The following is a 13,075-nucleotide window of genomic DNA, read 5'->3' as shown; positions in this document are numbered from 1 at the left end:
GTCGTTTTAGGTTTTGGTCACGTCCGGAAACTTCAACCTGCAGCGCCTCTTTTAAGGCAGACAGCTCTCTATCCCTCTGGTGTAGTCCCTCATCCAGCTTTTGCTTCACTTGTATCAGGTTCTCCCTGGTACACGTAGAGCTATCTTTCAACTCGCACAGCTCATCTTCAAACTCCGCTTTGTCAAGCCCCAACTGAAAAACCTCCTCTTTATTTCTCTGGAACTTTTCCTTCCAATTGTTGACTTCCTTGCTGTTTTCCTCCAGTTCTCGCTGCAAGTTCCTCACAACCTGGTTTATTTTCTGCCGTTCAGACTCCAGGCCCAGCTGGTCTGAGGACACGATCCAGGTTTCCACATAGTTGCTGCACGTCACTCTGACCCTGCTGGCTGATAGGCTCCAGCTCTTGGTCACGACTGGCCGCCTCCTCTTTCAGGGCTGTCAGATCCTTCTGACTCGATACCGTACCAGAGGTTGCTACTGGCAACGTCACCTCCTCTTCTGCCTCGGAAGGAGGATCCACCCTTGAAACAAAGGCACACCGTACTACATTTTCCTTATTTTCACTTTCAGCCAAGTCTACAGGAGCAACCTTTTTGTGGCCCTTGCGCCGTCTATGAGATGGGGACTTTCTCACCTCGTCTAACCCCTCCTGACTGACCTCTCCTTCCACTTTCGTAGTGTCACCGTCAGCTACGGGGTCTGTGTCACTCCCCATGGTGTTGTGGAGTAACAGGTCACCTCCCACTTTGACGTCACCCCCTTCTACTGGAGCTACCCCGTTATCAACGGTCATATTGTCATTTTTAGGAGGTACCAACCCACCACCAGTAATTCCTTTTGATTTTCTATCCTCCACGCTGTTTTGAACATCCGCCCCTTTTTTAGACTCCGCCCCCTTTTCAACAACCACACTGGCAGGGGAATTTTTACAAGAAAAATCAACAATAGTCTTAGGACTCAGTTCACAACAGCTCTTACCACCTCCCCGGGCACTCTGGGACAACAAAGGCGCCCCCGGAGAGTTCAAGGAATGGTCCGCTACCTCCTTTCTGTAAAGGGCCAACAGCTCCTGGCCTTCCTGCACCACGACCTCTTGTCATTTCTCCCATACCTGCTGTTGTTTCTCAAATGCCTGCTGCGAGTCCTGTTGTTGTTTCTCCAATGCCTGCTGCGAGTCCTGTTGTTGTTTCTCCAATGCCTGCTGCTGCGACTCCAACAGGCATTTCAATCGCTCAACAGCTTCAGACTCATCTGCTGCTCCCTTCACAGCCATCATTATCTGCTCCTGCATTTCTTCAGGAAACTCCATTATGCCGAAGAGCTATTGCACACGGTCATCTACCTCCTTCTCCTTTCCGTCTGGAGATACTGCACCATTCATGGCCAACACGGTACACACTAGACACTTTACACCGCTCTCCCCGAAAATTTTCGTGGCCCCGCCGAGCCACAGCAAATCCGGATTTGAGTGCGTCGACAACCTTCGCAACCCCGCCTAGTTGCAGCCAGATGCTTTAAACTTCGTGAGCCCCGCCGAGCCACAGCAAACCAGGTTTGAGTGCGACGACAATCTTCGCAACCCCACCGAGTTGCAGCTAGATGCTTTAATCCACACTCGTCGTCCTGTGCCTTTGCCCCTAGCAACCGGGTTGTCGTTGCCTCTAGCAACCGGGCTGCAGTTGCCCGCATTCTCGAACCATATGTAAGGCAGCGCTAGACATCATAATGGGGGATACTCGCTTCGCTGCGACAATTAATGCACACGGGCAATGTCTTTACGTTTTTTAAACAATGCTCAGCAGTTTATTACTTCATAAACCTCATATAACCGGGTCCAACTCAGTGGCACGCCGACACACATATATATAATATTCATGAGCCAAGTGACACACAGGCCCACTTGCTCCTGGTACAGCCTTCAGCAAGGAAATCATATAGCAATGTCCATATAACGTAGTGTATTACCTTTGCCGGGTTTAGCTGTCTCAGTCCATTACTCCGCCACCACTGTGGCTTTGCGGCTTCCCAGGTGGGGGTCTCTAGCCGTCGTTCCCTCAAAGGCCACTGACATCCACACAGGATCCAGGCTCTGCCTTTCAGGACTCTTCATCAAGCCTCTGCCTTCCAAGGCCACTAGCATCCACACAGGATCCAGTATCGACCTTTCAGGCACCAGGCTTCACTAGGCCTCACACGTCGGTGTCCCACACACACGGGAACAGGCCTTGTGCCTCTCTCACAGAACACACCTGTCCTCCCATCAAGCAGGGTTTATATATCCATCCCGTGCACACACACACAGACAGGACCTTTCTGATGTCACAGTCATGTGATCAGACAGACATTCTGTGCGCGCAGGACCTATGCTATGTCACAGTCACGTGACCAGTCACCTGAGGGGGAAGGTACATGGTCAGGTAAAACACATCCTGGACCATTACTGTAATGCCAGCAAGTCGCTGCATTACAAAATGTATACAGTACAGACCAAAAGTTTGGACACACCTTCTCATTTAAAGATTTTTCTGTATTTTCATGACTATGAAAATTGTACATTCACACTGAAGGCATCAAAACTATGAATTAACACATGTGGAATTCTATACTTAACAAAAAAGTGTGAAACAACTGAAAATATGTTTTATATTCTAGGTTCCTCAAAGTAGCCACCTTTTGCTTTGATGACTGCTTTGCACACTCTTAGCATTCTCTTGATGAGCTTCAAGAGGTAGTCACCGGAAATGGTCTTCACTTCACAGGTGTGCCCTGTCAGGTTTAATAAGTGGGATTTCTTGCCTTATAAATGGGGTTGGGACCATTGTGTTGTGCAGAAGTCAGGTGGATACACAGCTGATAGTCCTACTGAATAGACTGTTAGCTGCTTTTTTCTTGCCATAATACAAATTCTAAGTAAAGAAAAACGAGTGGCCATCATTACTTTAAGAAAACTTTGAAAGTGTCCCCAAGCGCAGTTGTAAAAACCATCAAGCGCTACAAAGAAACTGGCTCACATGAGGACCGCCCCAGGAAAGGAAGACCAAGAGTCACCTCTGCTTCTGAGGATAAGTTTATCCGAGTCACCAGCCTCAGAAATCGCAGGTTAACAGCAGCTCAGATTAGAGACCAGGTCAACGCCACACAGAGTTCTAGCAGCAGACACATCTCTTCAACAACTGTTAAGAGGAGACTTTGTGCAGCAGGCCTTCATGGTAAAATAGCTGCTTGGAAACCACTGCTAAGGACAGGCAACAAGCAGAAGAGACTTGTTTGGGCTAAAGAACACAAGGAATGGACATTAGATCAGTGGAAATCTGTGCTTTGGTCTGATGAGTCTAAATTTGAGATCTCTGATTCCAACCACTGTGTCTTTGTGCGACGCAGAAAAGGTGAACGGATGGACTCTACATGCCTGGTTCCCACCATGAAGCATGGAGGAGGAGGTATGATGGTGTGGGGGTGCTTTGCTGGTGACACTGTTGGGGATTTATTCAAAATTGAAGGCATACTGAACCAGCATGGCTACCACAGCATCTTGCAGCGGCATGCTATTCCATCCGGTTTGCATTTATCTGGACCATCATTTATTTTTCAACAGGACAATGACCCCAAACACACCTCCAGGCTATTTGACCAAGAAGGAGAGTGATGGGGTGCTACGCCAGATGACCTGGCCTCCACAGTCACCAGACCTGAACCCAATCGAGATGGTTTGGGGTGAGCTGGACCGCAGAGTGAAGGCAAAAGGGCCAACAAGTGCTAAGCATCTCTGGGAACTCCTTCAAGATTGTTGGAAGACCATTTCCGGTGACTACCTCTTGAAGCTCATCAAGAGAATGACAAGAGTGTGCAAAGCAGTCATCAAAGCAAAAGGTGGCTACTTTGAAGAACCTAGAATATAAGACATGTTTTCAATTGTTTCACACTTTTTTGTTAAGTATATAATTCCACATGTGTTAATTCATAGTTTTAATGCCTTCAGTGTGAATGTACAATTTTCATAGTCATGTGGAATTCTATACTTAACAAAAAAGTGTGAAACAACTGAAAATATGTCTTATATTCTAGGTTCTTCAAAATAGTCACCTTTTGCTTTGATGACTGCTTTGCACACTCTTGGCATTCTCTTGATGAGCTTCAAGATGTAGTCACCGGAAATGGTTTTCACTTCACAGGTGTGCCCTGTCAGGTTTAATAAGTCTGATTTCTTGCCTTATAAATAGGGTTGGGACCATCAGTTGTGTTGTGCATAAGTCTGGTGGAAACACAGCTGATAGTCCTACTGAATAGACTGTTAGCTGCTTTTTTCTTGCCATAATACAAATTCTAAGTAAAGAAAAACGAGTGGCCATCATTACTTTAAGAAATGAAGGTCAATCAGTCCGAAAAATTGGGAATACTTTGAAAGTGTCCCCAAGTGCAGTTGCAAAAACCATCAAGCGCTACAAAGAAACTGGCTCACATGAGGACCGCCCCAGGAAAGGAAGACCAAGAGTCACCTCTGCTTCTGAGGATAAGTTTATCCGAGTCACCAGCCTCAGAAATCGCAGGTTAACAGCAGCTCAGATTAGAGACCAGGTCAATGCCACACAGAGTTCTAGCAGCAGACATATCTCTACAACAACTGTTAAGAGGAGACTTTGTGCAGCAGGCCTTCATGGTAAAATAGCTGCTAAGAAACCACTGCTAAGGACAGGCAACAAGCAGAAGAGCCTTGTTTGGGCTAAAGAACACAAGGAATGGACATTAGACAAGTGGAAATCTGTGCTTTGGTCTGATGAATCCAAATTTGAGATCTTTGGTTCCAACCACCGTGTCTTTGTGCGACGCAGAAAAGGTGAACGGATGGACTCTACATGCCTGGTTCCCACCGTGAAGCATGGAGGAGGAGGTGTGATGGTGTGGGGGTGCTTTTCTGGTGACACTGTTGGGGATTTATTCAAAATTGAAGGCATACTGAACCAGCATGGCTACCACAGCATCTTGCAGCGGCATGCTATTCCATCCGGTTTGCGTTTAGTTGGACCATCATTTATTTTTCAACAGGACAATGACCCCAAACACACCTCCAGGCTGTGTAAGGGCTATTTGACCAAGGAGGAGAGTGATGGGGTGCTACGCCAGATGACCTGGCCTCCGCTGTCTCCAGACCTGAACCCAATTGAGATGGTTTGGGGTGAGCTGGACCGCAGAGTAAAGGCAAAAGGGCCAACAAGTGCTAAGCATCTCTGGGAACTCCTTCAAGATTACTACCTCTTGAAGCTCATCAAGAGAATGCCAATAGTGTGCAAAGCAGTCATCAAAGCAAATGGTGGCTACTTTGAAGAATCTAGAATATAAGACATATTTTCAGTTGTTTCACACTTTTTTGTTAAGTATATAATTCCACATGTGTTAATTCAAATTAAAAAATTTGAAGATCATCAAAAAGTTAATTTATTTCAGTTCTTCAATACAGAAAGTGAAGCTCATATTATATAGAGTCATTACAAACAGAGTGATCTATTTCAAGTGTTTATTTCTGTTAATGTTGATGATTATGGCTTACAGCCAATGAAAGCACAAAACTCGTTATCTCGGTAAATTAAAATAAACACTTGCAAAGGCTTCCTAAGCCTTTAAAAAGGTCTTTTAGTCTGTTTCAGTAGGCTCCACAATCTTGGGGCAGACTGCTGACTTAACAGATGTCCAGAAGGCAGTCATTGACACACTTCACAAGGTCCCAGAGTTCCAATTTTCATTTGGAAATCAAGGTCCCAGAGTCTGGAGGAAGAGTGGAGAGGCACACAATCCAAGCTGCTTGAGGTCTAGTGTGAAGTTTCCACAATCAGTGATGATTTGGCGAGCCATGTCATCTGCTGGTGTAGGTCCACTGTGTTTTATCAAGACCAAAGTCAGTGCAGCCGTCTACCAGGAAATTTTAGAGCACTTCATGATTCCCTCTGCTGACAAGCTTTTTGGAGATGGAAATTTCATTCTCCAGCAGGACTTGGCACCTGTCCACACTGCCAAAAGTACCAATACCTGGTTTAAAACCAACAGTATCACTGTGCTTGATTGACCAGCAAACTCGCCTGACCTTAACCCCATAGAGAATCTATGGGGTATTGTCAAGAGGAAGATGAGAGACACCAGACCCAACAATGTAGACGAGCTGAAGGCTGCTATCAAAGCAACCTGGGCTTCCATAACACCTCAGCAGTGCCACAGACTGATCTCCTCTATGTCATGCCACATTGATGCAGTAATTGATGCAAAAGGAGCCCCAACCAAGTATTGAGTGCATTTACTTAACATACATTTCGGATTTTAAAAACATTTTTCAAGCTGTTGTTATAAAGTATTCTAATTTACTGAGATAATGACTTTTGTGTTTTCATTGGCTGTAAGCTATAATCATCAACATTAACAGAAATAAACACTTGAAATAGATCACTCTGTTTGTAATGACTCTATATAATGAGTTTCACTTTTTGTAAAGAAGAACTGAAATAAATTAACTTTTTGATAATATTCTAATTTTGTGAGATGCACGTGTGTGTGTGTGTGTGTGTGTGTGTGTGTGTGTGTGTGTGTGTGTGTGTATATATATATATATATATATATATAATTTTTTTTTTTTTTACTTAGGCAATTGAACCTTAAGAAGGTTCTCGTATCTGGAGGATTTCTGGACTACAAGACAGATCCACAAAATCTGAAAGAAAGCGGTGGCCAGCCCATTCGGCTTCTTGCCTTGGATCGAGCTGGAAGAGTATGTTTATAATATTCGATTTCCTTTGTCTTAGTGATGCAGAAGTACTTGTAATTCTAGGCAAACTAAATGAAACCTTGTTTTGGTTTCAGGTTTTTTGCTGGAAGTCCACCTCCACCTCCTTGAAACACTGCCGCTGGGTGTACGGACGTCAAGTGTTTGTGTCTGATTTTGCCCTAAATAAGAATGAAATGCTGTTTATCACCCACGATGGTGAAGGATTTAGTGGAAAGTGGATGCCTGAAAAGAAATTCTCCCCCGATAAAAAGGGTATTTTTCTTCTTTTTTTGTAAATCTGATTTGTGGAAATGCATGCCACTTAAACTAGAGAATTGCGAAGTTGTGATTTCCTGGTACAATAATGGAAGTTTTAACCTTTGCAATATTAGAACAGCATTGAATGTTGTGAAATCCATATCTTCCTGGTTTTCAGCCATGTCTCTAATTGGGGGTATTCACATTGCTCCGTTCTTGGATGTTTTTGTGTAATTATTGCTATAACAGAAATGGAACTGCTCTTCTATTACTTAAAGGAATTTTCCCACAAACAAAAGTTCATTTTAATCAATGGTTGTCTGAACGTGCAGGAACATGATCTGATCATACCACATCTCCTGGGCAGGGGAGGAAGAAAAAGAGTATACAGACATTACAGCAGGGGATCGCAGAGGATTCATTTTGTGAGGTAAAACATTTCTCTGCCTGTTTTTAAACAATATTTTACCTCACAAAATGAATCCTCTGAGATCCCCTGCTGTCCTGTCTGTATACTCTTTTTCTTCCTCCCCTGCCCAGGAGATGTGGTATGATCAGACCATGTTCCTGCACGGTCAGACAACCATTGATTAAAATGAACTTGATGAAAACCCCTTTAAACTCCACCATGGACCATCATTTCACACAAACACCACCTCACCATGGAGAAAGAACCTGCTAATAAGCTTGTTGGTGTATATTTTTTCCATTGCAATGCTTAGGTCACATTTTTTTTCCTCTCTTCCCCAGACCACTTAATATCCGATTCCCTCCTCTCCGACACCCATAATGTGTATGAAAGGATCGGCCTGCAGAAGCTAACCTTCATCCACAGGGCAGTTAGCGTGGTATCAGATCCTAATGGATGTAACTTTGCAGTTTTGCAGTCAGACCCTAAAAGCAGGTGACATTGATTTTGTTTTTTTATTTTTTAATTATTTTTCATACTGGGCTATCTACATTTGGTGGACTTATTGTAGAAAATTACTCTACTGTTTTGCTGCATAAATGTGAATAGGATTTGTAAATCTCTTTGGCACTTTACATGTGTAATAGAAGTAATCTTACCCATTTAGGACAGGTTCGTTTCTGTTGGGCCAGGCTCAAACCGACATATTCCATGGTTCCTAAACCCGTACTTAACCACAGGTCTCCTGAACTGATCTTCCAGGCTCATAGACACATATGGCCTTCTGAATCCGTCCTTCCTTTGCGAGCAGTGTGTGTTTTCGGACAGGGTGTCCCATGATTATCCCATCGGGTTGGCCATGGCATTGCACATCTCCATGCACAGGTTTAATCCAAATGGGAATAAGTATGTACCATGTGATACATCAGAAGGTCCCGTGCTCTTAGGGTGAAGTAGATCATTTGGGTAATATTTTGGCATTTTTAGTTTGCCTACAACTTCCTAACCACACTGTGTTAAATGCCAACAAGAACCCAATACATTTTCGTGAGATTTCATGGTTTTAACACTTTAATTCTTTTTTTTCTGTCAGCCTATTTGAAATCCCAGTTGTGTCGTCATCCATTTTTGTAGAAGCTTTTGAGAAGCTATTGAAAGAAGTAGATGAGATGGACTCCATCCACGATGTGACCTTCTTAGTAGGGTCCCAAGCCTTCCCCGCACATAGGTACATTCTGGCTCTGAAATGCGACTTCTTCCAGAAGCTGTTTCTTTCTGCAGACAGTAACCAAGCTGACTTTACAGCGATTTACCAAAGTGGGGAGGATTCAGCTGGATGTGACATGTTTGTAATGGAAAAGGTTTCTCCTGTTCTCTTCTCCTATATCTTACAATTTCTCTACACTGACACGTGCGACATGTTAGTCCACGGCCACAAGCCAAGATGCATTCAGAAAGAAAAAATAGAAGAAAATCAAGATGCCCTCATTTCAGCTTTTCAGAAGATAAGTTTTCATGAAGATGTGAAAGGCAAGTCTGCCTATGAGGTGTATAGGAACAACCAGATCTGTGCAGACAATGAGAAGAAGAAAGGCAAGGTGACCAAGGTGAAGCCTTCCAAGAAAAGCAGATGTGTGAGCGAAGAAAGTAGCCCTGTGAAAATGCTGCAGAATCTGGCCAAGAAATTTGGCATGAGTACTCTGAGCACAAGGTTTGTTAAGTCCTGTTCTTTCATTATTAAATCCAGCACATACTACTTGTTAGCCATTTCTCACCTTTGACAAGTCATAGACTTTAGGAAACCATATTGGTGGCTGTGTAACAGACGCTAGAATATAATCCTAAGGCCTCATATACATCGCCGTCGATACACTAATGCCACTGCTTTTCAAGTGATGCCGGCACACGTCGATGACCTTTTAGCATCTGCATAATGTCCACAAATCTCTGACTCCCCAAAGCAACCCATTCCCATGGTTTATTTGTTTCACTTGTCAGTAGTGATGGATGAATGACTTTAAATGTCCGAACTCCAAGGCCTATATGAGCTCAGCCATCACGGTGCTCTGAAAAGCATACCCTGACTCGCTGCAGCTATCCGTAGGCGCCTCTATCCCGTACCTTCACTGGTATGTCATCATGAAACATTTCTGGAAAACCAGGTTTATACCGGCTTCTGCCTTTATAGAGCTAGTGCACAACCTTAGACTAATGGCTGTTGAGGTTAGGCATTTATATGGGCTAACCAATGAGAGAATTGTGCATTTGTGGCTGTTGTTTGTAAAAGGGTTGTCCAGGACTAATACATAATCTATCCATACGATAGGTAATCCATATGTGATTGGTGGCGGGCTGCTACCGGTCAGCTATTATCTGCTCCAGCATAATCCAGTTGTAAACGGTAACAGCACAGCTCCATACTCTGTAGTGGCCACTGTGGGTAGTGCAGATCAGTTTCCATTCACTACAATAGGAGCTAATCTGCAAGACCTGGCAGCAACCTCTACAGTGTATGGTGCTGTGCTGTTCAGGCTTTGTACAGAGTATACAAGAAGAATGACCAGTACGCTTTAAGGGCCTCATATGTCCAGATTGGTGTTGGTCACAGCAGTCTTGATGAAGAGATATGCTGGAGTCAGACACTCCTGATTCATGAAGAGGTCGAGTGCTGTCCTCCTCTGTGTGCACCTTGCAGCAAATCCTGCTCCAGTCCCTGCTGGTGTAAGATTTGTGGCATAATGAACGCCACCGTTCCTTGTGAATTTGACGATCGCCATGCCCTTGTCCTGCCCCAGCTTCGCCCACTTTGTCAGAGCTGGGCAAAAATGGCATGACAATGACAAAAGTCGCATTATTTTAGTGCAGCCACCAGTTGCGGCAAAATTATGTGATTTTTTAAATCTTTTTATGCCAAAATATTGACGTAAAAGCTTTGATGAATCCGGTCCAATGTGGTTCAGATGGGGACATCCACGTCTTGTGATATCACTGCTTGGATATTCATAAACTGATTGCTTTATTGTGCTGTAGAGATGATGGCTTGGTTTGGATTTCGGTCTTACTTTTGTAACTGTACTTGTATTTTTGTTTTGAAGACTAGATGGAGTCAGATATGAAAATGGCACAATTAATGTCATTGCCAAGAATATTGGAAACCGGCCAAAGTTCAATATGAAGAAATGGTATGTACCATGAAATACGAATGTGGAAATTCAGGGGATTATTGTATTTTATTTCTCTAATGCATTGGTCATAAAAACAACCTAAAATAAAAAAGACATCCCTCATACATTTTTCATTGCAGAACAAACACCATAGCCACAGTTCATCAAGCAGTTGTCACCACAGTTGTGCCATAAAACTGCATGAAATGTCAGAACACTTTTGTAAAACTCTAAAGTTAAAAAAAAAAAGTGCGATATTTGGTGTTTTTAAACCAGTCATCTTTTTTAAAAAGTTGGTCAAAGCTTGAGCAGTACAGGAGGACAACGATACGACCTGTCAGGGGTCGTTGCTGCGTCGCTATGTGGTCGCTGGTGAGATGTCAAACAGGCAGGCTCACCAACGATCAGGGGAGCAGCGACATCGTGGAAAGAATCTTTCCACGATGTCCTGCTCCAGTTACCAGCCTGCTGAAGCAGGAGCAGGCTGGTAACCATGATAAACAGCAGGTTACTAGGGGCACACGCGCACCTAGTAACCCGTTGTTTATCATGGTTACCACTCTGCTACAGTGAGCGGGAGGTTACCGCTCACTTTAGCAGGCTCGTAACCATGATAAACAACGGGTTACTAGGTGCGCGTGTGCCCCTAGTAACCTGATGTTTATCATGGTTACCAGCCTGATCGCTGCTCCCGCTGGTCACACACAGCGATGTGTGCTGACCAGCGGGAGAGCAACGACCAAAAAATGGTCCAGGACACTTTTCAGCGATCAGCGACCTCACAGCAGGGGCCTGATCGCTGCAAAGTGTCACACATAGCGACATCGCTGGTGAAGTCACTGTTGCGTCACCAAAACCGTGACACAGCAGCGATCTCGCTAGCGATCTCGCTATTTGTGAGACGGGGGCTTTAGAATTGACCGCCAAGTAGTTGCTAAAAACCTGCTTGTTCTACCCTGCACTGGCTCAGAGTGATCAGAGACACCAATTCTGCTGCTTTATGTCAACAGAGCAGCTCTTCCTCTTCAGGTCTGCTCTGTTGACGGGGCGTCACTGCCGGCAACATGCTGATTGACAGCCAGCTCCCCTCAGTTATGCAGCGGAGAGCCAGCTTTCAAACAGCATGACATCACAGAAGAAAAGCAGCTGCTCTGTTGACTTTGTCACCTGAAGCCGCAAAATCGGCAGCAGGAGCAGCAGAGTTTGGCGTTGGTCACAGCAGGCAGGAAATTGTCTACAACCTACCTGTAAGTTCTTACGCCCAGAGGAAAAAAAAAATTGTCCCAGATAACCCTTTTAATCTGCTCGTCTGAACTGTGCTCTCTTAGATGTAGCATCGGAGGAGTGCAGTGGCACTCAAGCTGGCTGGATTCAGCCAACTGGGCAACTTCAGAGTAGCGCTTACAAGCTCTATTGGTAATATCTTGTAAGAGCTGCACTCTTTGCCTAAGAGACCAGCCACCAAAGATAAACGGTGCAGATAGACCCTAACTCAGGCAGCGAGCGATAAATAAAATTAAAAATCCCTCTGTTCTTCAGAGCGGAAAGGATTTTTAATAGCGAGTAAGTTGCAAAGTTTCTCGTTTTTCCAAGCACGTAGCAATTGTATCCATTAAAAAACTCGTGAATATCGATTTAACAATATACAGAATTGCAATGTTAGATTTTCTTAGTTCAAAGTTTCTACCAGCGAATGGATTCAAAACTCAGTAGATATTCCAGTCACGTCAATAAATAAGAAACACAAAAAGAATATTGTACAGCTTGGAATTTTACTACAGCGGGTGATCTGCAAAATTTGGGTGACTATTCCTAATTTATTATTGAGCACTTTGACCATGATAACAAATGTTTTGGGCTTTTAAACTGTTGGTATAAACCAAAATCAATAGTCCATCCCGCAAAATATAAAGTCCACATAAATGTAACCTATAGCTTTTGTTAGAAGGTTTCTGAAGTGTAGGATGAATGCCGCAAAATACAGCGCAGTTTTGGATGAAAACCTGCTGCAGTCTGTAAGAGAGCTGCTGAGAATTTATTCTTGAGAAAGACAGAAACTATTAGAAAAGATTCAGATTTGGATAACTGTGTATATATGTAAGGTATTTCCATTCTCTTTTCAGCTCTTCACTTTGTGATGTAACTATAAGGTCTGAAGATGGGAAAGAATTCCCCTGCCATAAATGTGTCTTGTGTGCGAGACTTGGTATGTATTTCTTGCTTTAAGACTTTCGTTATTTTTTTTGCTACTCACATATGTATTTATTGTAGGGGTTCACTCTCTCTGGTAGGCATTAAGCTTTAGGTAGCGTTCACATAGGCAATACAGTTTTGAGCCAAACACATGCAGTTTTTATTGCTTTCCACAGGTTTTTCAATACCAAAACAAACTCCGAAACATAAATCTCTAGCCTTGTCTAGGCGCTTACTAAACTGAACAAACCCTGGCTACTCATACACGGCTGAGCCAGCCCCAGTCTGGTCAAACAAAACAA

The 13,075-nt window shown here is 43.8% G+C and overlaps 1 protein-coding gene across 1 annotated transcript in view; it reads left to right on the top strand.

Moving 5' to 3' along the window:
* IBTK (inhibitor of Bruton tyrosine kinase) overlaps nucleotides 1-13,075 on the top strand; it is a 108,035-nt gene that overhangs the window by 26,559 nt on the left and 68,401 nt on the right. The window contains exons 9-14 of the mRNA XM_073675619.1: nucleotides 6,629-6,752; nucleotides 6,845-7,022; nucleotides 7,758-7,911; nucleotides 8,510-9,127; nucleotides 10,512-10,598; nucleotides 12,704-12,786. Of these exons, the coding sequence (XP_073531720.1) occupies nucleotides 6,629-6,752; nucleotides 6,845-7,022; nucleotides 7,758-7,911; nucleotides 8,510-9,127; nucleotides 10,512-10,598; nucleotides 12,704-12,786 (1,244 nt within the window). The remainder of the gene's footprint in view (nucleotides 1-6,628; nucleotides 6,753-6,844; nucleotides 7,023-7,757; nucleotides 7,912-8,509; nucleotides 9,128-10,511; nucleotides 10,599-12,703; nucleotides 12,787-13,075) is intronic.

Source organism: Phyllobates terribilis, unplaced genomic scaffold, assembly GCF_046119375.1.
Source record: "Phyllobates terribilis strain yellow unplaced genomic scaffold, ASM4611937v1 Scaffold_3__8_contigs__length_932513732, whole genome shotgun sequence".
Classification (NCBI taxonomy): Eukaryota; Metazoa; Chordata; class Amphibia; order Anura; family Dendrobatidae; genus Phyllobates; species Phyllobates terribilis.
Note: the sequence above shows the minus strand (reverse complement) of the source record. Positions and strands in the feature narration are given on the sequence as shown.